The sequence below is a fragment of the Canis lupus genome, chromosome 21 (assembly GCF_011100685.1).
Source record: "Canis lupus familiaris isolate Mischka breed German Shepherd chromosome 21, alternate assembly UU_Cfam_GSD_1.0, whole genome shotgun sequence".
NCBI lineage: Eukaryota > Metazoa > Chordata > Mammalia > Carnivora > Canidae > Canis > Canis lupus.
In genome coordinates this window covers 6868975-6895456 of record NC_049242.1, presented here as the reverse complement: position 1 = coordinate 6895456, position 26482 = coordinate 6868975, and the positions used below count along the sequence as shown (strand labels likewise).

The following is a 26482-nucleotide window of genomic DNA, read 5'->3' as shown; positions in this document are numbered from 1 at the left end:
CTCTGCCTATGTCTCTGCCTCTCTCTGTGTCTCTCATGAATAAATAAATAAAATCTTTAAAAAAAAAAGAAAAAAATTTTTGTATATTTTGGATAACAGTCCTTCATCAGTTATGTCTTTTGCAAAAATATTTTTCCAGTCTGTGCTTTCTGTTCTTGTTCACTTGACAGCATCTTTCATAGAGCAAGAATTTTTCATTTTTCATTTTTGAGTCCAGCTTAGCAGTTATTTCCTTCATGGATTGTGACTTCGGTGTTGTATTGAAAAAGTCACCATCAAACCCACAATTGTCTGGGTTTGTTCTTGTGTGATCCTCTAAATCTTCTTAACAATCCCTCAATCCCCATTTTACAGATCTGGGCATAGGGATGGTAAGTGATTCTTCAATGTAATAAGTTAGTAAGTCGTGGGACTGGATTCAAACACAGGATGCTCTCTCTTTACAGCTGCTGCCTCAAGAGCAACTCTCAATGGTGATCAGATTGGCTCTTGTCCAGGGTTGGATGAGGTCTCTGTCAACACTGAGATTCTAGGTCACAGATTAGAGCACACAGAAAAACGAGTACTCCCTTCGCCTTTTTTACTCAAAGACCTGCTGTTGAATTTTATCTTCATGCGCCTGAAGGGTACTCCCGTGTCATTTTCATTCATCCTTACAGACAGCTCACAGAGCATGATGACCTCTAAGATTTTGGCTGAACTGGGCAACTGAATCCCTCATTTTTGCTGGTAGGATTTGAGAGAATTTGGGGGGGATGGTGCATGACCAAATGGAGAATTAGTGAGTTTTTATGATGTTGTTATAAACTTTATGATGTGAATTGATTGTTTCATGTAGCCTCATAAAACAAGTCAGAGATGGTGGAGGGTGATTACATCACTCCCTCTGCCCTCCCAACAGAGATGAAGCCTTCTTTAGGGCTCAAGAGCTTTCCTGATGCCCCACTCAGGCCAGCCCAGTTTTCAGATCTTAATATGTTCCTGTAATAGGTGTGGAAAAAAATGAGGAAGAAGGGAGGAAACCCATTGGCCCAACTTGTTGCAATGCCATTCCTGGCAAAGATAAATGGCTAATGTCACAGGGAGAGCACCAAAACTTACAGAAACAGGTCTGTTTGGCCTGCATAGTAAATAAATAAGCCAGTTGCACATTTCTTGGATGGCCGGCAAAAAGTTTTGTTGTCATAGCAACTCCCCTCGGCATGTGCTTTGCTTATACAAGTTACAGCCTCTGTCCCAACCCCAAGCTACCTAAGGAGGAGGAGCTGGGCCTTGTTCATTCCTTATTTATAATTAGCTTCAAGTGAGGGGGAGGGACAGGCAGGGTTGCCTCCTGAGCAGGCTGCTTGCTTGAGTTACATCCACAAATGCCTCGGAAGCAGCAGGCTGACTGCATCGTTCTCTTCACATTCCTGGGTCTGTCTGGGCTGGTTGGTGCAGTTACCAGAACATACCACATTGGGATTGTGGAAGAATACTGGAACTATGTACCCCAAGGGAAGAATGTTGTTACTGGGGGAAGTTTTTCAGAAGACAAGTGAGTAAAGTTGGGGTTCCCACAGACTCCTGGGTTTGGTTTCTTTTTGATTCTACATGGAGAGGGTTATAGTCCTTGGGTCACTATAGTGGGGGTGACCTGATCTAAACCAAGTGGAAGGGTTTGTGTTTGTTTGGAGAGCCCACACAAGGGTGGGCATGTAATGTGGAAGAGAGATATTCTTGGCCCTACGTATTTGTTGAGCCATCTATGCACAGCCTTGTCTGTAAAGTGCTTTATACACAGCCAGGTGCCTTGAATAATAGCTTACTCTATAGAAGGACAATTTTCACTGAGCACCAGTAGGGACTTCTGGGGGGTTCTGGACTTAGTTTGTTTTTTAAAATACAAAACAAAAAACAAAACAAAACAAAACAAAACAAAAACCCCAAAAATGTAACTCTTGGAATGAGCATTTGAGAATTTTCAAGAATTCTTTACTGTTAAAAACCACTGTTTTCTCAGTTTTATTTTTGGAATGGAACTTCATAATTGGAGATAAGTATGCTGTAAGTAGTTATGTTTTGTTTTGGTTTAGCAATGCTTAAAGGGGGAACAGTTATAATAGATTTGACCGGTATTTCAACAGTTTTCCCAAGTACTCTTAGAAATGGCTTTTTCACTGGTAAGAAGATTGTTTCAACCACAATTTATTCAATCTGAGGGCAATGTTCTAGTCCCCTGGCCCATGGCATAGCTGGGTGAGATGGTGTCAGAGTGGTGTATGTCTCTGCTTTTTATTTTTTTTGCAGAAAACAACTCTTGCTCTCCCTTTCTCCCTCAGGGTCCAGTGTCTTATATCCCTTATTTGTTCCCTGGAGCTCGTACTAAAATCACTTCCTGGCGCCAGAAGCTGTAATGCATACTTCCAATTTTGTGGTTCTTAGAACATCTTTTGAGATGTTCTGGCAGCTACTATCAGATATTTGGATATCCTGGCTTCTTTCTGATAGACAGAACCCAGTTCATTCAACATCCAAGTTCCATTTTCTAAAAACAATGTTAGTTGCTAAGATTCAGGAATACCATGGGGTTTTCCAATGAGTCTTTAAGGGTCCCACTGCCGTAGGGGAAGACCAAAGACCCAGTTGGCTTAGACACATAGTTTTCAGATTTCTAACAATACAAAGCTGGCATAGTCATGTTTGGTTATAGAAGGATGAAAATAGTGCCAGCCAGGCTGCCAAGAAACACTTCCTTAAGCTTTGTACCAGGAAACTTAATGTCCAGGGGGCACTTTCTGAAGAGAGCTCTGGACTTCTTTCGATCTCATATGTGACAAATGGAATGGGATTAAGAGGCTACCCTAACTGCCAGCATCATTCCCTAAGATTGAGTTCTGCTGTCCTCAAAAAGGGCTCAATAGAAAATAGTCATTGTGGGCAGCTACTGAACAAAAGACTGTTCAAGATGTGTATGCTGAGCATAATAAATAGTCTTTAAGCACAATGTGATATTGACTGCCTTTCCACATGGTTGAGTAAAAAGCTTAGAAGTCTATCTTTCTCCTAAAATGTCAGCATAACTGTTTGTGAGCATTTATTCCGACCCAGGAGTTCCACCAGAGACTTTCAGTTCATTATTGTTTGCAGATGATCTTATTCCCACTTTACAAACCAGGAACTAAGACCCCCGAGATTAAGCACTTGTTGGAGTTTACAGAATAAAGGCAGCACCAAAATCACATTGCTACAGAGCCTGGGTTTTTTTTGCCATGTAACCTGTTTCTTGATGAAGGCGATGCTTTCCCACTGAATTAAACTCAGCTTTGATGGAAGCCAAGGGTTCTAGTAAAAAGAACTTTCTAGAAAGTCCCAATTCTTACCAAAGGTAGGTTTAGTCTCATGGGTCACTCTTCCCAGAAAGACGTTGGAATGATCACTGGTGTCAGTGGCCAGACTGGTTACCTGGGTTCATTAAAAAACCCAAAGTATTTTAAATACTCAAATGCTACGATGCTTTTTCCACAAAGCTGAGTGAAGGAAGAAATTAGGGACTGTTAATTGTTTCAGCCAGAAGATGGTGCTTTGAAGAGCATACAATAAAGTGTCTGAAAATATTTATGGTGAAAAAGAAAAAAAAAAAGAATAGGCATGACTAAGACACAGTTTGGTGTCAGCTTAGAATTGGTTTAATAAATGCTGTGGTCCCACCTGAGAGGACTCTTGCCCTGTAGGCACAGCTGGGGTTCTAGACATCATGCCCATAATGCCCAAGTCCCCAAATGTTTCCTTCCAGTGTGTAAAGGGATGGTGTTTGTGCAGGGATGCCTCCTGACTCTTAAAAGGGAAGCCTGGGTTATTTAGTGCATATTGGCTTTTATTAGCAATCATGTCTGGCAGTGCTACTGGTGCGGCAGGTGGTTCAGGGCAAGTCCCTAAAAGGCACATTTGTAGTGGGCTGTTGACTCTTACTTGAAGAATACAGGACACAAGTCATGATTCACATGTGTCACAGCTGCCACAGGTGTCACAGGTGAAGAAGCCACAATTGTGGGACTTATGGAGTTCAGTATGTGTAGTCTATCATGTGCCTTTTCCCCAGTAGCAAGGAATCATCTTGGATAATGTGACCATGCCTCTCATTAAGCCTCTGGGACTTCTGAGGACAGGCTGCTGTTGAAGATATTCAGACCCAAACAACTGCCCGATATTTAGAGAGCCAGGTACCTAGTAACTCACTATGAGTGGGAAGAGCCTGAAATAGGAATCAAGAGAACTGATTTCAGTCCTTGCTCTGCCCTCAACTTGCTATGAAACCTTGAACATCTCATGCAGTGTCTCTGAACATCAATTTCCTTAATTTGTATTACAAGGGAGTTGAACTATAATCCCTAAAGTCACTTGAGAAGCATCATTCCAAGGATTCAAAAAAAATTTTTGAAACAGAATGAAAAACTTACCTGATTCTCCAGTTCTAGAAAGATTTTTACAATGGTATGAGAGAGATGATTTGTAAATGTTCAGTCTAGGAATCCAACTTGGAGAAGATCTGAGAGTGGGGATATATGACAAATTTTGAAGTATTCTATATTTTTCTTTGCCAGTCCATTTTTCTCCTGTTCTTTAAGAATTATCTCCAATTCTTCATGCAAAAAGCATTTTCCCACAACTCTGGCTTATTCTGATCTGTTTCCTTCCTCACTGTTCATGGAGCTTGGCATCTTCCTTAAGCCTTAGACACAGCATTTTCCTCTCTCTACATTACTGTGTGGGTATTTGAGGTACACTGGTTGCCTCAGCAGCTGAAAGATAATCACTGTGTTGGCAGAGAGGGAGGCCCAGAGTATATTTAATCATGCCCTCTACCCTGAGCTTTGACTGTGCCGATAATCCATGGAAGACTGAACACAAAGGTTTTCATTTAGAATCATTAAAAACCAATCACTTTGTCAATTTAGTTTTTCCTGTTGCCTAATCTTTGACTATGAGAATGGCAAAAATGAGGGGAACAGAATGGTGAGTGCCAAAGTTTCTGTGATGTAAAAATCTTGGAAACCAAAATTAGGCAGTGCCAAGAGCCTAATAAATCCAGATTCACACAGATTAGATAGGAAATAAATTGAGATCATTTTGCCAAGACTCCATAGCAGTCAGATGGTACAATTTGATTTTCCATCTTGGTACTTTTGCTTAATCACAGAGCTTAGAAATAGAATTTAAACTGTAAACACTAACATTTCCTAGAAAGCATGAAATTTAGGCATTATATCCTATTTAGAAATATTTTACCCAGATGAATATATTCCCCCATTCCCTACTGGGCCTAATGGGGACACTGGGCTCCTTTGATTTGCCTGGGGATGCTGTCAGCATTTGATCCATTCATGCCTATCCTGTTCTGGCTCATAAAGTGCTTAATTAAGGTGTGCCTGTGCTTCGGTGGTAAAGCCTAGTCTTTAATGGAACCAGAGTGCTGGGGTCACCTTATTTAAAGCTACAATTCTCATCAAAGACCTCATTAGGCAACCAACACACATGCAGGATTTTTCTTCCCAGTGAAATGCAGAGTTTTCACATGTGCTAACTAGAAACACCGTTGGACATGAGTGAGGCCAACCATTGCTCAAACCCCAAGTTTTAGGTCTGTTAAGGAGTTTACTTAACCATATCACTGTGTCAGCCCAGTTGATGGCAAAGGATTTTGGGTACCCCCTTGAAGCGGACCCTAGGATGGGCATAAGGGAGAGACCTATATATCTGTTTGGAACAATAACTGATTGAAGGGAAGCAGGTAGGGGAAGACAGAGTCTTCTGTAGGCTTTTAAATAAAGGGAAGGGTATCATCTCATTTAGGCTTGATCTTAGAGGGTGACTTTCAAATTCCATCTTCTGTTGGATCAGCAGAGAAATCATGTGTTGGGTCTGATGCCATATGAATATCTCGGGGCTGCTGTTATTCCTCAGATTAGATAGTGATTGATTTGGGCTGCCTGGCAAGTGGAGACCAGAATAGAACAGCTTAAACAAGCTTCTGTATTCTCTCATAAAGGAATCCCAGAGATGAACAGTCCCAGGCTGGTGAGACAGGTAGTATGATAGGTTTTCGGGGGACTTCCATATTTTTGACCTATGATCCTTAGCATGTGACTTCACTCCTCAAGGAAGTTTATGGTCACAGTATGGCTGCTAGAACTTCAGCCCTCATGTCTATGTGCCAAGAAGTAAGAGGAAGAGAGAAGGTAGAAAGGTCTAAGTCCTGCGGCATTAGCCCATTGGCCTTCTAAAGGGCTCTCACGGAAACCCCCTACAACCAATTCTATGTATATCTCTCTGGATAATCAAAGCAACAAAAAGGAGGGGGTGGAAATATAGTCTTTTTGTGTTTTTGTTTCTGAGAAAAGTGGAATCTGATTCTGTTACTAAGAAAGAAGGGAACGTGAATATTGCAAGACAGCAGGCAGTCCCTCCCACCTTCCCCTACCTCAGTTCTCCCTGTTTCTCAACCTTCACAAACACCCTCTTAGTCTCCCTCTTCCTTTTTCCACCTCTAGAGAGTGGAGCCCCAAGTCCTAGTTAGTGGGATTTAAGAGAACTCACAGGCAGAATAACAGCTAAGTATCCCTGCGTCCTCACTCACTCTTGTTCCAGGCATTGTCATAAAAGCTTTCCATGCCAGGCAGGGGGTGAGAGATGTCCTGTCCCTGGGCAGGGGGTTTCCTCAGCCAAGTGTAGCCCAGCAGTGGTCTAACAGAGATGCTACGGCAGCCTGATTGGCTAAGGAATGTAGGTGGGGGGCATCTCACATCAACTGACAAGCTTACAATTCTTGTTCTACCAACTGGGTAAGTAATTGAATCTCTTTTTGCCTCAATAAGCTCATGAGTAAAATGAGGATAATGATAGTACTTGCTTTGGGGATTTAAGAGTTTCCAGGGGCTGCCGTAACAAATTACCACAAACTGGGCAGCTTAAAACAACAGAAATTTATTCTGTTCCAGTTCTGGAGGCAGAAGCTTGAAATGAAGAGGTCGGCAGGGCCACATTCCCTCTTGGAGGCTTTAAGGGGGAATCTGTTTACTGACTCTTCCAGCTTCTGGTAGAAGCTGCTGGCAATCCTTGGTTCTGGTGGCATTGCTCTGGTGTCTGCCTGTATTTTCCTATCACCTTTTCTATGTGTGTCTGATCTTTTTCCTCATCTCAAAATCCTTAACTTAATAACATCTGCAGACCCTTTTTCCAAATAAGGGGATTAGGACTGGGAATTATCTTTGGAAGTCATTATCAGCCCACCCTCTGAGGGGATCAGGAGGCTCAGATGACACAGGATCTGTAAATGTGCCCAGATGCAGTGCCTGGCTCTGGGTTAGCATGCCAGAAATGTTAGTCATCATAATAGCTTTCCTATCACGAGGGGTCTCTGGACAGCAGGAGCTCTGTGGGAAAGAGACCACAAATGGTCACATTTCCATCTTTCTTTTTTTTTTCTTTCTTTTTTTTTTTTTTTTTTTTTTTTTACATTTCCATCTTTCTAATTAGAGCTTTGCCATAACTCCCACTGACTGAGCACTCACTCTCCCAGACGCTGTTCATGGGGCTTCCCACCGTCTTATTTACTCCTCATGATGGCCCTGTCATGGTCACCAGTTTTTAGCCAAGGAAACGGAGTTCAGAGATGTTACTTCTCCAGGATCTCACAGCATCAAGTAAGGAAGCTGGGATTCAAGTTCATTCTCTTTTCTATTTACTGTGTAAATTTGTTTTTAACCCCCCTGTGTGGGTTCTTATGGGCTTTTGTAGACATGAAGTGGGAGAAGGAAGAACTCAAGACCTGAGTGGTGCCAGGGGAATCAGGGCAAGAGACTGTGTAGAGGGATGCATTGCTTGGATGGCTTAAAATATATCAATCTAATTAGGGAGGGCATGGCTATGCCCAAGTACAACAGGTAATCACCGTCTCCGCCCTCTTTTTTCCAAGTAGCCCTTGCCCCAATCTAATCCTATTTTCTCAATGTCCCTTCTCAAGCTCAGGCAACAATGTGGCTTGTCCTTCTTGTGACCATGATGGTCTCACACATTTGCTCTGACCATAGCCTCTGCTGCTGCTTGCCTTCACACCATCTCACCTCTATACACTCAGACCTGCAGGATCTATATGGTGCAGTTGTCACAATATGGAAAACTTGGTGCTGCTATTTACTCTCCAATGTGATTGTTTTGTCTTCCCAGCCAGATGGTAAATCTCCTGAGTGCGGGGATTGACATTCATACATCTCGGCCCCATTTTCTAGTTTAAGGTCCCATATAGTGTAGAGGTTTAATAATTGCTCAGTGGTTGAATGGATGAGGAAAAGATCTGACTGAAAGATTCAGGTTGTGGGGGACAGCGGTGCTGGTGAGGTACACACCCACTGTGAGCCACCAACTCCTTGGAATCTGACCCTGAAACCCATCTCTGCACTGGTTAGATGATTCTCATGGGAAGATTTCTTCTAACAATGGTCAGTCTCACCTGCTCTCAGGAGGCATCTTCCTTCATGGTATTGCCCTTGGCCTTGACAATGTAAATGTTCTACATCCTCATTCTGTCTTTAAAGCAGTTTCTAATATGGAAACTTTCCAGCCCAACTGGATTTCTTTACAGCATAAAATAGATACCTCCTCAGTTTGAGTCAAAATATTAGAATGTTGGTTGCGGTTGAACTTGAGGGGTACTGATTGCTCAGTCCCTCACAGGGGGGCAAGCCTGTGGCTACACGATAAATACTATGAAGCCCATGAACACAGGCATTCTAACAAGTGCTCTACAGCTATGTCAGAAGCTTTCTGTGGATGCCTTCCTTGAAGTCACCCACTTTTATTTCTTGGGCAAGGGTTGCATTTTCCAGTACTCACAGGAGATGGGGCTTCTGTCCCACTGTTACAAATGCATCATGTGTTCTTAGGAGTGATTTGCTGCGGAGACACTAAAAAGATGGATTTCTCTTACTTTCACCTATCCCTGTCTTTTCCGCTTTGGATAGTTCCTATGGTTTCAAATAGTGACTATGTTCTAGTTTCAAATAGCTACTATGGCTTTTGTTTTGTACTGAGTACTATGGAAAAGTGATTTCCTGACTTGCATGTACATTCAGCATTGTATTAGTTAGACCTGATTAGGTTGTGCTCTAGCAACAAACAACCCCTAGATATCAGAGCCCTATTTTTCACCCACCCAGGTTCATAGAGGGTCACATGACTCCAAGACAACTGGCCTTTTGAGACAACTATTAAACCAGGCTGCTGGGATCTTGAAGCTTCACTAACTTCACTGGAGGCTTTCCCTGAACCATAGGATGTTATGGGGTCTTGTAATGGCAATTAAATGTCCTGGCCCAGAAGTGACACATGTCGCTTGCCAAAATCCCATGGCTCCATCTATCTGCGAAAGCTCTTTGTTCTCCCTTCTGCTGGGAGGAAAGAAGAATCAGCATGGGTAAGCAAAGGGAAACTCTCTGTAAGAATTATTTGGTGAATTTAGGGAAAATACAAATGCCATGCCAGAATGTCTGATTCAGTTGCCTGGGGCCTGGGAACATAAATCTTTGGCAAATGTCCCAAATAATTCTGATGTGGCCAATACATGGGTGGACATTTGGGAACATTTGTTTTAGACAATCTAATCTCTCGGGGTGACTATTGGCCGTCTATGTGGTAAGACTGAGACTCGTCCAGGAATGTGCAAAACAAGTCAATATATATAACTCAATGCTAACATATGCAGCATATGTATTAAGTGCTGTGGGAAGTCAACAAATATTTCCCTCTTTCTGATATGTTTGCCTCTTTGGGTGGCTCTGCCAGACAACTCATGTGTGATAAGGAACTCTTACTCAGCATGCATTTGCATGTGTGTTTATACATGCGTGCATGTGCGCACATATGCTGGGAGCTCAGAGCAGAGTGGTGCGGTGGAGACTCAGATGTCCATCTTTCCTGCAGAGCCATTAGAATGACAAGGCACTCCCTATGAATAACCTCATTTTAGTTTTTTATCCATCAGGCTGAGCCTAGAGAGACACCAGTGATTTTGAATCTAATCCTTCCCTTGTCATTGCCTTACTGAGTGGCCCAGCATCAGCTCTAAAGTCAGGTAACTCTGCTTGCTCTGGGGCTGCTTAGCCAGCCTGAGGATGACTCAGTTCTTCCTCTGCTTCTTCCTCCTCCTCCTTCTGAACAGCCTGTTCAATTAGGATTGTATTCAACTGCTAGTTAACAGAAGCCTGGAAAACACTGGCTCAAATGTATTTTTTGACTTATGCAAAAAGAAAGTCAGAGGTTGGCAATCTTCAGTGGCCCAGATTCCTTTGGCTTTCCACTTAACCATCCATAGGGTATGACCCTCTTCCCCCTTCTCTCAAGATGGCTGCTGAAGCTCATCATCAGATCTCCATTTCAGGCATGAATAAGGGGAAGAGCAAAAAACTACAAGGGTCTCTGCCAGCTGAGTCCAGACAAGTACCACTGAATGACACATGCATATATCCCATTGGCTAAAAGTGTGTTTCATGACCATCCAGGCCTCAAGTGAGGGTAAGAAACATAAGAGCTTCTATTAAGAAGCCTCAGTGTCAAGCTTCTGGACTTTTTATCCCATTGCACAGGGAAGTTTAGGCTTCTGCTTCACAGAGCAGAAGAGGCAAACTCTTGTTCCCGGGCAGACACACACAGGCTCAGTGGATATACAGAGGGAGGAGGTGTGGTGTGCACACACCCAAATATGCCCCAAGTCCTCAGTTCCGACACCTGAAAGTGGACTTGTCAAGCCAGAGGTTGAGCAGTGATTCTCTTCCCTCCAACTCAGGCCAAGGCACTATGCTACCTCCTCAGGGCGCCCAGCCCCGCACAGAGGAGAACTCACCCGAACAGCACGCTTTGCGGAGGGAGCTATGCTTTCAGAGGGAGAAGGCATACAACAAGAGAAATTTGGCCACTCAGTTGTCAAACAGCCTGGACCTTCTTTTCTAAATAAGATGTGAGCTTGTTTTTTATTGTGAAAGTAAATGAGGTACAGAATAAAACACTCCCAAGGACAGAAGAGGGTGAACTTCTCATTCCTTCTTGCTCCTGCCTGTGGCCTCAAGCCCATGACCCAGAGGTTATACTCTTATAGTTTCCATGGCCAGTTTCCAAATGTCTTATTTTCTTTGCATATATGTATATAAGCACATTGTTGAAAAAACACGGAAATGGGGCAGCCCCGGGGGCCCAGGGGCTTAGCATTGCCTGCGGCCCAGGGAGTGATCCTGGAGACCAGAGATCAAGTCCCGCATTGGGGTCCCTGCATGGAGCCTTCTTCTCCCTCTCCCTCTGCCTGTGTCTCTGCCTCTCTTTCTGTGTTTCTCATGAATAAATAAATAAAATCTTAAAAAAAAAACCCACAGAAATGGAATCATACTTTATATGCTAATCTGCAATTTGCAATTTTCCATGTAGTGTCTTGGTGATTGTACCATATTGTCACCTATAGAACTACCTCATTCTGTTGTGTGGCTATGTGGTATGAGGGTACCATAATTTACTTATCCAGCCACCAGTTGAAGAGAATTTTGGTCTTTCCAGGTTTTTGCTACCAAAATCATTTTTAATACTTCAACCCTTTTGTCAGGATTCCTGTCTTGTAAGTCCTATTATCTGGGTGCTGAATCTAGCAGGTTGGAAAGAAAGAGCTTTGCTACCTCTGGGAAGACTAGTACTGTGGTTCCTGGCTCCTCTGAGGGGAGCCTCAGCCCATGGTTTTCCCATTTGTTTTAGGAACCTCCTGCTTACTGACTCCACTCCAAGGGCAGGGCCAGGGTTGACACATGTGGGTGGCTGAGCAGCCAGTAATCTGGTGCTCTGGGAAAATAAATAATATTGGGGCTCCTTCAACTGATATTTGGAAAAATACTTGTTCAACTCTTATTTGGAGACAAGGCTGAGCCCTGAGGAGAGAAGATGGCCTGGTGGTGGCAGTTTTTACCATCTCCTTGGTCACAAGAAGAAGCGATTTACTCTACAGCTCACTGGAACAATCCTTCTTGGAAGAGATTACAGTGACTACTTGCACACATCCCCTGAGGTCTCCTTCTTCCACCTCTCAAACCCCATTTGAGGAAGCTAATCCTTTCCAACCATATACAGTACTTGCCCTCAGAGAAGTTCCGGAAGTTGCGATTTTCTCCACTCCCAAAGTCATTTCCAGTTAATTTTATCCTCCCAGCAATGCCATCCAGCTCCCCGGTGATGTTGCAATGCCTTTTAGAGCTAAGGCCTAGCGGCTCCACATCTTAGTCTGGCTTAGCTGAGGACCCCCGGAAGTTCCCCTGTTTCTAAGGCCAAGGCCAGTCTCTTTAAAAGGGGCTTTATCGCTGACAGGGTTGACCATTGCCTGTGGTGGTCTGGAGTAGGCTGGATGCCCCAGCTGGTTCGAGCAAGGAAGTAATGATGTGAAGAAATCACTTCACAATTTGATTTTAAAACCATGCTACGTATGCTTAAATGTTTTTCTTTTAAATTTTGTTATACTGTGAGCTTCTGTTTATAAATTACAAAAAAGTAAGGCAGCTGCAAACCCTGTTTGTTAGCAAGGTCCCCGGGAGCAAGAAAAAAGTCTTTGGAAGGCAGGTCCAGCAATCAAATCTCATAAGGTCACAGGTTGGGTTTCAGGGAGGATCATTGGATATTTTCCAGTGTCCACCAGCTCTACCCTGGACCTAGCCATCATCAGATATAATGTCTTCTGTAGTTTGGTTACAAAGGGGACCTGACAAATGAACAGGAGTTCATTCCCTGTCTATTGCTGCTACGACACAACAACTTGGTGTATGGTCTTCCAGTACTGGTAGTACTATGTCATCCAGTTGTAGAGAGGGCCACACCCAGAGACCTCAAAGTAAGATGTTACCTGGCTGCCTGTGTAGAGGAAAGAGAGCAACTATGCACCAAGTATGCCTCCAACCCCACATCCACAGTAGACAACCTGAGTGTTTAATTCTTCCCTCTGACTGAACTCAAACTTGACTTTTTTTTCTAAGCAGTCACTACCAACCAGTCAGATTTGATGCACAAGTTAAAACCTATTTACCATCCTGGGCCTAGAAAATATTCAAAGTTGGGTATGACAACACAGACTTTTCTGCAAATATAGTCTGCAAAATTATCACTTGCCAATCTGGGATCAAATTCAAGGCTTTTCTTTTTCTTTATTCCAAAGTCACTAAGCACCAACACTTCCAGGCACTCAGCACTACAATAAAAAAGGTATTTGAGGGATTTTTGTCTTCAATTAGCTCACAAACCAGAGATATACATACCTTACTGTAACACGTTTTGGCAAGTATGTTATTAGTGCTTGATCTGTGTGCGTACGGAAGGGGAAAGGAGGAAGAGTTTGAACTGATCTGGAAGGGTGCTTGGCAGATAGAGAATGAGGGATACCATCTTGACACAGGAAAAGAATGTGTGCAAGTCTTGGAATGCTGAAAGGATGCAGCATGTTCTGGGAAGGCTGAGCATGATGCCTGATGGAAGGGTGAGGCCATGGGAGGTAGGCAAAGAGGGTATGAGGAAATGAGCCTGGAGAGATGTACCAAAGCTGGGCTAGATGCACCAAAGAAGATTGCTCCTGATCTGACTTGAGCACTGGATCCCTGTCCCCTGCTTGACCCAGGCACCCTCTCCTCCATCTGCCTGCACTTCTATCTTCTGCTCCATGGTGGGCTGCTTGTCTGGCCACTTGACACACTGCTCTTTTCATCCTGAAAAGTCTGTAGGGTGGGCAAAGCTGCCATTCATACTAGAGACTGCTGGGGAGCCTTGTAGCAGGAACTTCTTAGGAGCTTGTATCTGAGTCACTGGTATACAAACATTGGATAATCTCTTTGAGGAAATGAGGATGAGGCCCTGAAAATATCTTGTCTTTGGCTTTTTGATCTATAGTGCTTCCCCCAACCTTACTGAAGCAAACATAAATCCATTAGTCAATACAGAGCCTCTCAGACCTGGTGTGATTCTAGCAACTCAAATGGCACTTAATCATATACTGCTGTATGTCATTACCTAATTTTCCCACTAGGTCATAAACTCTTTTGTAGCCTTGTATAGCATGTAGCAAAGTGCTGGGATCGTGATAAAATACATGCTAAGTGTTTGTTGAATGAAAACGTGAAGGGGAATGTGTTGAATGAAAAGGGGTAAATGGACAGTGAGACTTTAGAGTATTCTGTTTAGCTTTGGTTTTGTTGTGAATACTCTTTGTGTCTTTTGGCTTGCCACTTAACTCTCTTAGCCTCAGGTTCCTTACCAATAAATTGAAGATAATCTCACCATCTCTACTGAGGTTACAGGGTTATTTCCAACACCAAATAAGAAATCATACATGCTAGCACTTTATGAACTGTTACAGTAAGCTATTAGGATTTTCTCTTAATGTCATATAATTATAAAATATTTCCTTCTTACTTTTAGGCTTGCAACCTTATTTCTCGAAAGAGGGCCCAACAGGATAGGTGGTCTTTACAAAAAGGCTGTTTACAGACATTATACAGATGAGACGTATTCCACAGAGATTCCCAAACCTCCCTGGCTCGGATTCCTGGGCCCTATCTTGAGGGCTGAAGTGGGTGATGTGATTGTCATTCATTTGAAGAACTTTGCTTCCCGACCCTACTCTTTGCATCCACATGGTGTTTTCTACAACAAAGATTCAGAAGGTAAATATCAATCCTCTATTATTGGTGTCTTGTCTCTATTTCATAAGGCAATTGTCAGCTACAGTTAAAGGGATCTAAGAGACAATGATTACAGATTTTCCTTTGTCTTTTCCCCATATCCTTCTCTCCTCATCTCCATCTGTTCCCCTGATAGAGAAAACTTCAACAACACTATCAACCACCTTGATCTAATTGGCATCTACAGAACATTCCAACTAATACACCTTCTTTTCAAGATTGTGTGGAACACTCCTCAGGATAGACAATAGACTGTGCATAAAATAAATCTAAAATTTAAAAGAATGGATAGGATGCAAAGTATATTCTCCAATCACAAAGGAATTCAATTTAATATAATCAGTAAAAGAAATCTTGCAAATTCTTGCAAACATTTGGAAATGAATAGGGCACTTCTAAATAACCTATCGGTCAAAGAAGAAATCACAAGATAAATTGTAAAATATTTTGAATTGAATAAAAATGGAGACAATCATACCGAAATTTATGGTATACAGCTAAAGAAGTAATTAAGAGAAGATTTAGAGCTTTGCATACTTATGTGAAGAGAGAAGAAAAGTCTCACACCAGTAACATAAGTTTCTACCTTAAGAAACTAGAAAGCAAAGAGGAAACGAAACCTAACGCAAGCAGAAAGAAGGAAATAATAGGATTGGAGCAGAAATTCAAAGAAGGAGAAAACAAATAATATAAAATAGATTAAACCAAAATTTGGCTCTTTGAAAATTAAAAATTTCCTTTGAAGAAAAGTCCAAGCTCAAATTATTTCATTTATAAATTCTATAAATGACTAAAATAATAATAATTCCAATCCTTTGCAAAATCTTTTGGGAAATAGAGGAATATTTCCAAATTCATCCTATGAGGCGAACGTTAAGACCAAAGCCAGATAAAGACATCACAACAAAACTACAGACCAGTATTCCTCATAAATGTAGACAAAATATAAGCAAAAAATTCCTAACAAAATATTAGCAAACAGAATTATAAGGAGAGCTATATACCAGGCGAATTATACACCACGACCTAATGGAATTTATCCTATGATTGGAAGGTTAGTTTAACACTAAAAAATAAATGCATCCTGGGGAGCCTTACCCAACTCCTTATTTTTCAGCTTAGGTCATGATCTTGGAGTTTTTGAGACTGATCTTTGGATCAGGCTCCACTCTGAGCATGGGTCCTGCTTAAGATTCTCTCCCCCTCTGCCCCTCTCGCCCACTGACAAGCTTTCTCTCTTTCTCAAAAATATGTAAATAAGTAAAACTAAATGAATGTAATGCAACATATTAATAGAATAAAGGACAAAAACCACATGACCATCTCAAAGGGTACAGAAGGGCATTTAACAAAATCTAGTATTTATCAAATTAAAAATTTCCAACTAACTAGGAATAGACAGGAAATTCCTTATCTTTCTAAAGGTTATCTAAGAAAAATCCACAGCTAATGCCATGCTTAATAGGACGGAGACTGAATGATCTCTTCATAAGATTAGGAGCAAGGCAAGAATGTCTGCTCTCACCACTATCGTTAAATATTATTCTGAAGATTCTAGCCAGTGCTAGACAATCTGCTAGCAAAAAACTCACTCAGCCTTTATTTATCTAGAACATCTTTACTAACCTTCCTTTTTGGAGGGATAGTTTGCTGGATAGGGTATTCTCCGTTTGCATTCCCCCCAGTCGCCCCAGCACTTTGAATGTATTATCTCACTGTCTTCTTGTCTCCATTCAGATGGGAAGTTGACTGTTAATCATGTCAATGCTCCCACAAATGTGATGAGTCTTTTTTCGCAGCTTCCAATATTACCTCTTTGCCTTTTTTTCCTAACAATTTGACAACAATGTATCTATGTATAGATTCTTTGTATTTATCTTACTTGTGGTTCATTATGCTACTTTGGTGTGTGGATTAATGTTTTTCATTAAGTTTGGAAAACTTTGGGCCATTATTTCTTTAAACATTTTTTTCCTGTCCCGTTTTCTTTCTTTTCTCCTTTGGCAGGTTTCTATTGCACCTGTTAATAGACTTGATGTTGACCCACAGGCCTCTGAGATTATGCTTATTTTCTTCAAGCTTTCCCCCCTTTTTCAGATAGGATAGTTCTATTGATCTATATTCAAGTTCACTGATTCTTTTGCCATCTTGAATTTGTTGTCAAGACTCTCTAGTGAATATTTTATATCATTTATTGCACTTTTCAATGCCAAAACTTCAACTTTGTTCTTTTTTATAATTTCTACCTCCTTGTTGAGATTTTTTCATTTGTTGAATCATTTTGTCCAATTTCTCTTTAATTATTTAAACATGATTTGTTTTAATTGCTTGAACATTTTTTTAAAAGATTTTATTTATTTATTCATGAGAATACATAGAGAGGAGAGAGAGAGGCAGAGACACAGGCAGAGGGAGAAGCAGGCTCCATGCAGGGAGCCCGACATGGGACTCGATCCCAGGTCTCCAGGATCACACCCTGGGCTGAAGGCGGCGCTAAACCACTGAGCCACCCGGTCTGCCCTGCTTAAACATTTTTATAATAACTGCTTTAAAGTCTATTTGTTAAATTTCACATCTAGAGACACTTTATGATAATGTGTATTGACTTTTCTTTGGGAATGGGTCATACTTTCTTGTTTCTTTATATGTCTCATTTTGTTGTTCTTGTTAAAAACTGGAAATTTTTGAGCATATGTTGAAACAACTCTGGATTCAGGTCCTTCCCTCATCCAAGGTTGTTTTTTTCTTGCTTTGATTTTTTAAAAAGGATTTTATTTATTTATTCATGAGACACACACAGAGACAGGCAGAGACATAGGCAGAGGGAGAAGCAGGCTCCCTGTGGGGAACCCGATACAGGACTTGATCTTGGACCCTGGGGTTCACACTCTGAGCCAAAGGCAGATTCTCAACCAGGCATCCCTTGGTTTGCTCTTTTGTTTAGTAACTTGCCTGGGCTAAATCCGTGAAATCTGTTTTCCCTGTAGTGTGAGGCTGCCAAGGTTTCTGCTCTTTTTTCTTCCTTGTGTTTATTTTGAAGGCTGGCTGCTAAGGGGTCAGCTCTAAATCTGATTAGCTTTGAAGTCAGCAGATGCTTGGACAGAGGTTGTGCTTAAGTATCATTAACTCCTCAGTTCTTTGGAGTTGGAATTGTGGGTAGATAGAGAACCCACTCAAAGTTTAGGTGGTTCTTGTCTGCCTTGGATTTTAGTTTTTGTTGGGCCCTTTGCTTCTCCTCTTTGCAAGCACACAGCATTAAAGTCAGCAGGAAAAGGCAAATAATTGATGTTCAGTAATTTTTCAAGCATAAACATTACTGGATGAATTTATTTAATTTCCAGGGCAATGGAATGGTTGGTATTTTTCAATTTCATTCAACTTTATGTTACTTTTGGGGGAGAGGATTTGCTGATGCCTTCGCTCTCTTTCGATGAATTTTTCTCTTCACTACCATTCCAAGTTTGCTAATCTGAAAGCCCCTGCTCAGTTCAACTTAGTGTTTACTATGAACTAGACTTATTGCTGGATACTGGGGCTGCAAAAATGAGTAAATACATAGTTGTTGCTTCCAAGATTTCACCTGAGAAGTGGTAGAGAATGAACTCAGAAGTTGGTAGGTAGAATTAACATTGATTAAACAGTCCCCAATTTGCTAATCCCTATGCTAGAGCTCTTACATACAATATCTCACTTAGTAATGGAATTAGTTGGTGCTTTTTTGATCTCCATATGAAATATAGTTGTGTATTAGGACTATTTAAAAATAAATTTTATTGTTTTTTTTTTTAATTCAGAAAAGCATAAAGGGGTAAATGCCTCACATTCTGATTCCCTATATATCCACTAAAATGAGCTCAAAACAAAAGATTAAACAAAAAGTAGTATATGAACATAGAAAATTTTAAGAGTACAAAGATGTATAATAAGGAAAGTAAAAATTCTTCATACTTGTCTCTTACCAGAAAAGCAATTGCCTTTAAAAATGTCTCATAGATTTCTCTTAGAAAAATTCCTGTACCTATATGTGAATGTGTGTGGCTATGTGTATGTATATACTTGTTCATTTGTAAAAAAAAGAGATTATACTCTAAGGTTGTTATGTAGTCTCTTTTTTCATTTTTACTTCATGTTGGAGATTTTCTCACATTAGCACACATAGACCTTCTTTTAAAGTTGTGCAATATTCTATTGTATGAATGTACCAGTTTAGTACATTGATGATTATTGATGATTAATGATGATCATTTAGGTAGCTTTCAGTTTGGGGTTGATACCAGCAATTCTATAGTGAATTTTCCAGTACATTTATTTTGGAAAACATTTTCAAGAATGTTAAATTCTTAAAAGTAAAATTGCTGGTTATATTCATTTTCTTTCTTTTCTTTTCTTTCTTTCTTTCTTTCTTTCTTTCTTTCTTTCTTTCTTTCTTTCTTTCTTTCTTTCTTTTTCTTTCTTTCTTCTCTTAGGAATTGGCAAATTGTCCTCCAAAAAATTGCACATTTAGTATTCCACCTTTTGTTCATGAACTGGCCTGTTTCTCCTACAACTTCAACAATCCTCAATAGTCTCAAATCTGATGGGGTGAAAACTTGTATATTTTGATTTATAAAAGCCCACACATTCTAGAATACCAAATGAATGTTTTAAAAATATTCTCATATTGTTAATGTTACCATTGCTCAAAACCCTTGTCAAATCAAAATCCCTTCCTAAGAATAACTTTCAGAACAACTTAAAAAGCAACCCACCCCGAAATCACTTTTTACTTTATATCCACGGTTTATTTTGCATCCTAAATCATCTACCTCATCTTCAGTGGTGACACCAAGGATTTGTTTGGGGACTCCAGCCTTTCCTTTCAATAATAGCCATCAACACCCGCCAATAATAATGAGCAAAAACAAAGCACATAAATAAATTGTGAATAAAAGAGTCTCTAGAAAAATTGGTGTTTGTATTGATTTATATCATATAAGCAAAACAAAATGAGTGAACTCATCTTCATGAGTTGAAGCTTCTAGACAAATCCACTACCCACCCATCCTCCACCAGCTACCGATACTCAGTCTCTCCATTTATAAGCTCAAAATCTTCCAAGCCATGCATATTATTCACAGGACCTTGGTGTATGGTGTCATGTACAGTTGTGCCAGTCATTTATTATTTTATTCAACACATATGTGCTGAACATCTACAATACTAAGCACTGGGGTAGATCTTGCATATAAAATGAGCAGAAAGAAATCTGGTTTTGTGGAAATTACAGTCTAATGTGAGAGACAGACATTAATCAAACAATTATATACATAGTGTTATGCATATTTATCTAAAATCTTGGGCAGGTGCTATGAATGAATAATAACTGATGTTTTCTGCAAACTTACTATATAGCAAGTGCTGTGATAAATGTATCATAGATCTTATGTCATGTAAGCCTCAGCAACTCTATGAGATAGGTGTGATAATTATCATGAAGCCAAGCCTCCTAAAAGAGAAGGAAATTGCCCAAGTCACAGCTAACAAGTGATAGAGATAGGATTTGATTCCAGGCAGTCTAACTTCAATGGCTGTGAACTTAGCTACTCCCTGGCTCTACCGCCCTAATTTGTGTGAATGCGTTTTAGAAAATTGATCTAGTCCAAGGGATTCAGGATTGTAGGTTTGTTGAATAAATTGGTGAACAAGTGAAAGAATGAAGAATGAACTTGGGGTGTATCCACATCCATCTCCTTGGACCCTCATTCTCCAGCCTTCTTCCCAGTGCTATCCAACTCCTCCCAGTCCTTCCAGGCCCCTACCTTCTATCTAGGTGGTTATCAAATTAGTTTTAGCAGTAGACTTTCCTTAATTGAAAAATATGATGCAGGGCAGCCCTGGTGGCGCAGCAGTTTGGTGCTGCCTGCGGCCTGGGCTGTGATCCTGGGGACCCTGGATCGAGTCCCACGTCGGGCTTCCTGCATGGAACCTGCTTCTCCCTCTGCCTGTGTCTCTGCCCCCCCACCTCCCGTGTCTCTATGAATAAATAAACAAAATCTTAAAAAAAAAAAAGAAAAATATGATTCAATCTTACTTCACAAAACAGAAAGAGAATGCCATGCCTATGTGCCCCTATCCTCTCTGTGGGACCCCCTCACCTAGTAAAACCCATTATGTTCAACACATCACCCTATTTTACTCTCCAGTTGTCCCATGTGCTAATAATTGCTATTCTGATCTGCTCAAACAAAACTGTAGTATCTCTGGAGGAAACCTGAAAGTCTTACTCTTCCTTCCTATCTTTCATGAGAACTCAAACAGGTACTGAATCTATAATAAGTGCCCAAGAATTTCATTATTTCTTCTACTGTTTCTATCCTTCTTCTTCTTTTTTTTTTTTTTAAAGACTTTATTTATTTGAGAGAGAGAGAGAGAAAGCACAGGTGTGGGAAAGGGGCAGAAGGAGAGGGAGAAGTAGACTCCCCACTGAGCAGAGAGCCCAATGTGGGGCTCAATCCCAGGACTCTGAGATCATGACCTGAGCCAAAGTCAGATGCTTAACTGACTGAGCCATCCAGGGGCCCCTCTCCTTTCCTTCTTGAATTGATGTTAAGTAAGGTGGATTCAAATCTTCCTGATTGGTTACAAGAAGCCTATCAGAAGGGGTCCTTATGAACATTTATTAAGCATCCGGTTTTGTGCAGGATGCTTTGTGTACATTGTATAAGCTAGTTTTCACAACCCTGTGGGGTAGGTATCAAAGTTCTAGCTTCACTGGTAGAAAGCCAAGGTATTGAGAATTTAAGTAATTTGTCTCAATCCCGCAGGAAATAAATTTTGAATCATATATGTTTGATTCCAAAGCTCTACACTGACCACTATAGCATGCAATCTCTGTATGTTAACTATGCTTTATCGTTTCTTGAAAGGAGCTCTATACCCAGATGGAACATCCGGAAGGAATAAGAATGATGATATGGTTCCTCCTGGCAAAAACTACACCTATGTCTGGCCAGTAAGAGAAGAATATGCCCCTGCTCCAGCAGATGCCAACTGTCTGACCTGGGTGTACCATTCACACATTGATGCTCCTAAGGATATCTGCTCCGGGTTAATTGGCCCGCTCCTGGTGTGCAAGGAAGGTAAGGAGCCCCTCCCTCCCAATACACACACACACAGACACACACAGAAGCCTATTCCCAGATGTGTTAAAAAGTGTTTTGCTTACCTCCCTTGTTCCATATGGAAGATGTCTCTCCTTCCAAGCATTCTGTAAGATTAGAAAGATTTTTCTAACATGGAAGATCCATCTGACACCACAAAAGGGTCAATAATTCAGACTTCTGTCAAAGAACCATCATCGTATTCCGAAGCTTATATGCTTTAAAAAAACCAAACCAGGGCCCTACCATATTGATAGCCACTCATGCCAGCTTGACACCACACATAAAGTAGAAAAATGTAGCCAAATGGCCAGGTTTACTTTTGCTTTAATATTTCACCCTCATGATCACTTTGTGATTTGTTCCCTATTAATCAAGGTAGTGTGTCTGTGCTGTCAGTAACACTGGCTCCCTTCAGGAGCAAGGTTTTCAAGTCTGGTTGTGAAGACTTCTGTTTTATGACTTTCCTCTTCTATGACTCTGTCATTTCTATTAAAATCCTTTGCTGCTGGGGATCCCTGGGTGGCGCAGCAGTTTAGCACCTGCCTTTGGCCCAGGGCGCGATCCTGGAGACCCGGGATCGAATCCCGCATCGGGCTCCTGGTGCATGGAGCCTGCTTCTCCCTCTGCCTATGTCACTGCCTCTCTCTCTCTCTCTCTCTGTGTGTGACTATCATAAATAAATTAAAAAATTTTTTTAAAAATCTTTTGCTGCTTTCATGTTGCAGTTACTTTTGTTCCTATAGTCTTTGGCAGATTTCAAACTTACCTAATACTATTGGCAAGAAGCAAAACTCATCTTGATTTAATTCACTTTGAACTTTTTCTCCACTCTTTTGGATGTCCCCCCTCCCTTGAATAGGTATCCTGAATAAATATACAGGCACAAGGACAGATGTGGACCGAGAGTTCATTATCATGTTTACTCTGGTGGATGAGAATCAAAGTTGGTACCTTGATGAAAATATCAGACATTTCTGCACCAACCCTGACTCAGTTGACAAAAAAGATGCTGTTTTCCAGAGAAGTAACAAAATGCATGGTGAGTGTCTGCCATGTTACCAAATATATATTGAATGCTTTTTTGTGGATCTGATACTATGAGGGATGAAAAAAAACCAGAAATGTCTAACCTGGCTTTCTAGGATTTATAATTCAATGATAAGAATGGTTAGGAAGTGATATGAAACATCATACATGTCAGAATGTAAAACAATCTGAGAAGAGATGAAGCAAAATTGGGTATGACAAGCTATGGTATGGAAAATGGAAGGATTAATGTTATAACCAGGAGAGAATCAGGAGATGAGCCTAGAGAGGATGAGTGGGTTTATATTGACACGAGAAAGGAGAATGAATCATCATTATGTAATAATCCAGTGGTTTGCAACCTTTTGCATTTATCCAGTAACCATTTTCTAAATGGCTGCTAAATTTCATAGTTTAAATACACATTTGTGAATTTTTTATGTTTCTCATTCTTTTTTAAAAATTAATTTTTAGAAATATTTTATTTATTTATTTATTTATTTATTTATTTATTTATTTGAGAGAGAAAGAGAGAGAGCAGGAGCAGGGTGAGGAGCAGGCTCCCCACTGAACAAGGAGCCTGATGTAGGACTTGATTCCCGGACTCCAGGATCATGACCTAAGCTTAAGGCAGATGCTGACTGAGCCACCCAAGCACCCGAAATTAATTTTTTTGAAAAGAGAGACAGAGAGAAAGAGAATTTTAATCAGGCCCCATGCCCAGCACAGAGCCCGATGCAGGGCTCAATCTCATGAGCTGAGATGAAACCAAGAGTTGGATGCTTAACCGACTGAGCCATCCAGGTGCCTCTCCCAGAGATCTTTTCATCAACATTTATTGAGCATTTACTATGTGCCGGACCCCATATTTGAAAATATTGAATTTCTATAGTTATCCTTGCCATTGAGACAGACCACTTACCCATGTCTGTTTTGCAGAGTAGTGGCTTAATACAAAATTTTAGGACTTGAGAATTATTAGGTAGTCTCATTCCTCTGTTTACCCAGAAAGTTCTAATGAACATAAAAGACATCTTCAATGTAAACAAACACCTCATGTCATTCATTGATAATTTCCTCCATATCTGCTTGTCTCCCAGAATCATCCTAATCAAGGTAGCGTCAATGTAGTCATAAAGTCATAGAGAGGAGGAAAGAGCTAATGGTCATCTGACCTCCCCCATTTTACAGATGAAGAAACTGAAGTCTAAAGACCATCAATGATTTGTCTAAGGTCAAAGTGATCATTGGGCCGGAGTTTGCCTGAGAGAAGCTAAGAGGGAAGCCCCATATCAAATAAATGTTAGTTTGGTGGTGTTTGATTCCAAAGTGTGTTGAGGTGTGAGTGTCAGTATACTGACAATTTCCACTGCACTGCACACCCTCTCTGTTCTTTCTAGTAGTATTTCAGCAACTATGTGTGAGGCGGGTGTTTGGAAAATAGTTTAGAAGGGAAGAAGTAAAGGAGAAGGGAGGGACACAGGGAAGGAAGTGAAAGGTAGAATAAACAAAGACTTAAATTTGAAGCATTGCTGGGTCCAGTCCACTTTTATTCCTATGCTTTACAAAACGGTGGCAATGATCTCAAATCTTGCTGAAAACTACTAACTGTGATGGTTTACGACTCAGCTGCCCACATAATTCCTCTTACTCTTTCAAATGAAAATGGCCAACAAAAAGGAATCAATTACATAAGCAAATATAGACTGTATTTAAAATGAAGACTAGCCTGCGGGCACCTGGCTGGCTCAGTCGGTAGAGCATGCGACTCTTGATCTCAGAGTTGTTAAGTTTGAGCCCCACAGTGGTGTAGAGATGACTTAAAAATAAACTCTTAAAAAATAAAAAATATAGAGGTGGCTGGATGGCTCAGTTAAGTGTCCCGACTCTTTGTTTTAACTCAGGTCATGATCTCAGGATCGTGGGATTAAGCCCCTCATTGAGGTCCACACTCAGCTCAGAGTCGGCTTGATGTTTTCTCTCTCTCTCCCTCCCTCTGACCTTCTTCCACTCACTCTCATAAAATAAATAAATAAGATCTTTTTAAAAAAATCAGCTGTATACAGAAATAGGTGTTTACAAACAATCTTTCTTTGAATTAGTAAAGGAGACCCAACCAAGAATTGAAAAAACATTAACTTAAAAAAAAACTAGTCAATAGAAGATGTTCAATCAGTATAAGATATATTAATAAATTCATTTAAGCTTACTAAAATTATTTAGAATCAACTGTGCTGTCTTAATCATTATTATCTTAGTAATAATTGCTTTTTTGAATTTAAAATGAATTTAAAATTTGAATTTCAATTTGAATTTAAGAAGTGATGTTATGACTCTTTAAAACCCTGAATCAAGTTCTCCTGCACTTGGTCAATTCCTGGCTCCCATTGAGATAATTCAAAAGACTAGGTTTCTGACTTCCAGCATAAGCTCAATCAAATAGATTCTGCCCCAGAAAGACCTAGTAAAAATGGGTTTTTTCCCTGCTTTTAAACTAAAAAAACTTTAGAGTAAACACGTCTCCTAGGTCCCTTCTAATCAGCATCTTTCATTTCCTTTTTTGCGGCTCACTTTAATTACTTAAATGAAGTAGCTACTATGTGCCAACTTTTCTGCTGGGTCCTGACAGCCCTGAAATGAAATGAGTAAGAGTAGATTTCTAATGTCAAGGGACAGAGTCTCCTATGGAAGTCAGGTATGAAAATGAAGGATCATGATAGAAAGGGGTTGAGCCACCTGGAAAGTCTGAGCAGTGCTCTTTTTACTCCTGATCTCATTATTGAGTTCACACAGCAGCTCCAAGGCTGCTTTCATGTGTGCTCATCTCCACGTTTATTGAGTGCTTTTCTCTTGAAAAACCTAATACCTTTCATTCTTTTCTGGAACTATAGTTTATGAAAGGAGCCATGGTTTCCTGAACAAAAAAATTACAACCAATGATCAGTGCTAATTTTTCAGCCATGCTAGAGTATGTGCTACCATTGCTTCTGGTCCTGCTCGCCTCTGCAGGAGAGTCTCTTCCACCAGTGTGTTTCTGTTTTTCAGCCCTCAATGGATATCTCTTTGGAAACCTCCCTGAGCCTGATATGTGTGTTGGTGAATCAGTGTCCTGGCACTTATTTGGGATGGGGAATGAGATAGACATCCATTCCATCTATTTCTATGGAAACACCTTCATCAGCAGAGGGCATCGGACTGATGTCGTCAACCTGTTCCCAGCCACCTTCCTGACAACAGAAATGGTGGTTGAGAATCCTGGGAAGTGGATGATAACTTGCCAAGTCAGTGATCACCTACAAGGTAAAAAGGGCAAAGACAAGCATGTAAATGTTTAGAGTGGGACGATTATATCATGCTCTCAATGTTGCTCATTCAGCATCTGCTTTTAGATTGATTCTTGTGCTATATTTAATTAAATATTGAATATAGAGGAAGATGTACAATGCTTAATTACTTGGCATCCTATCAACAGATATTTATTGATCAATTCCATATGAAAAAGGTGGGAGATGAATGAAAGAAATAGTAAGACCATCAAGGAGCCTATGGTCCAGTAGCTAGACACAGACATTTACAAATGAATAAAAT

General features: G+C 40.6%; 1 protein-coding gene across 1 annotated transcript in view; it reads left to right on the top strand.

The window, feature by feature from the left end:
• Positions 1-1360: 1360 nt before the first annotated feature.
• Positions 1361-26482, top strand: part of HEPHL1 (hephaestin like 1) — a 93401-nt gene continuing 68279 nt past the window's right edge. Inside the window, exons 1-5 of the mRNA XM_038568301.1 lie at positions 1361-1537; positions 14464-14708; positions 21632-21844; positions 22728-22907; positions 25940-26194. Coding sequence (XP_038424229.1) covers positions 1368-1537; positions 14464-14708; positions 21632-21844; positions 22728-22907; positions 25940-26194 — 1063 coding nt within the window. The 5' untranslated portion in view covers positions 1361-1367. The remainder of the gene's footprint in view (positions 1538-14463; positions 14709-21631; positions 21845-22727; positions 22908-25939; positions 26195-26482) is intronic.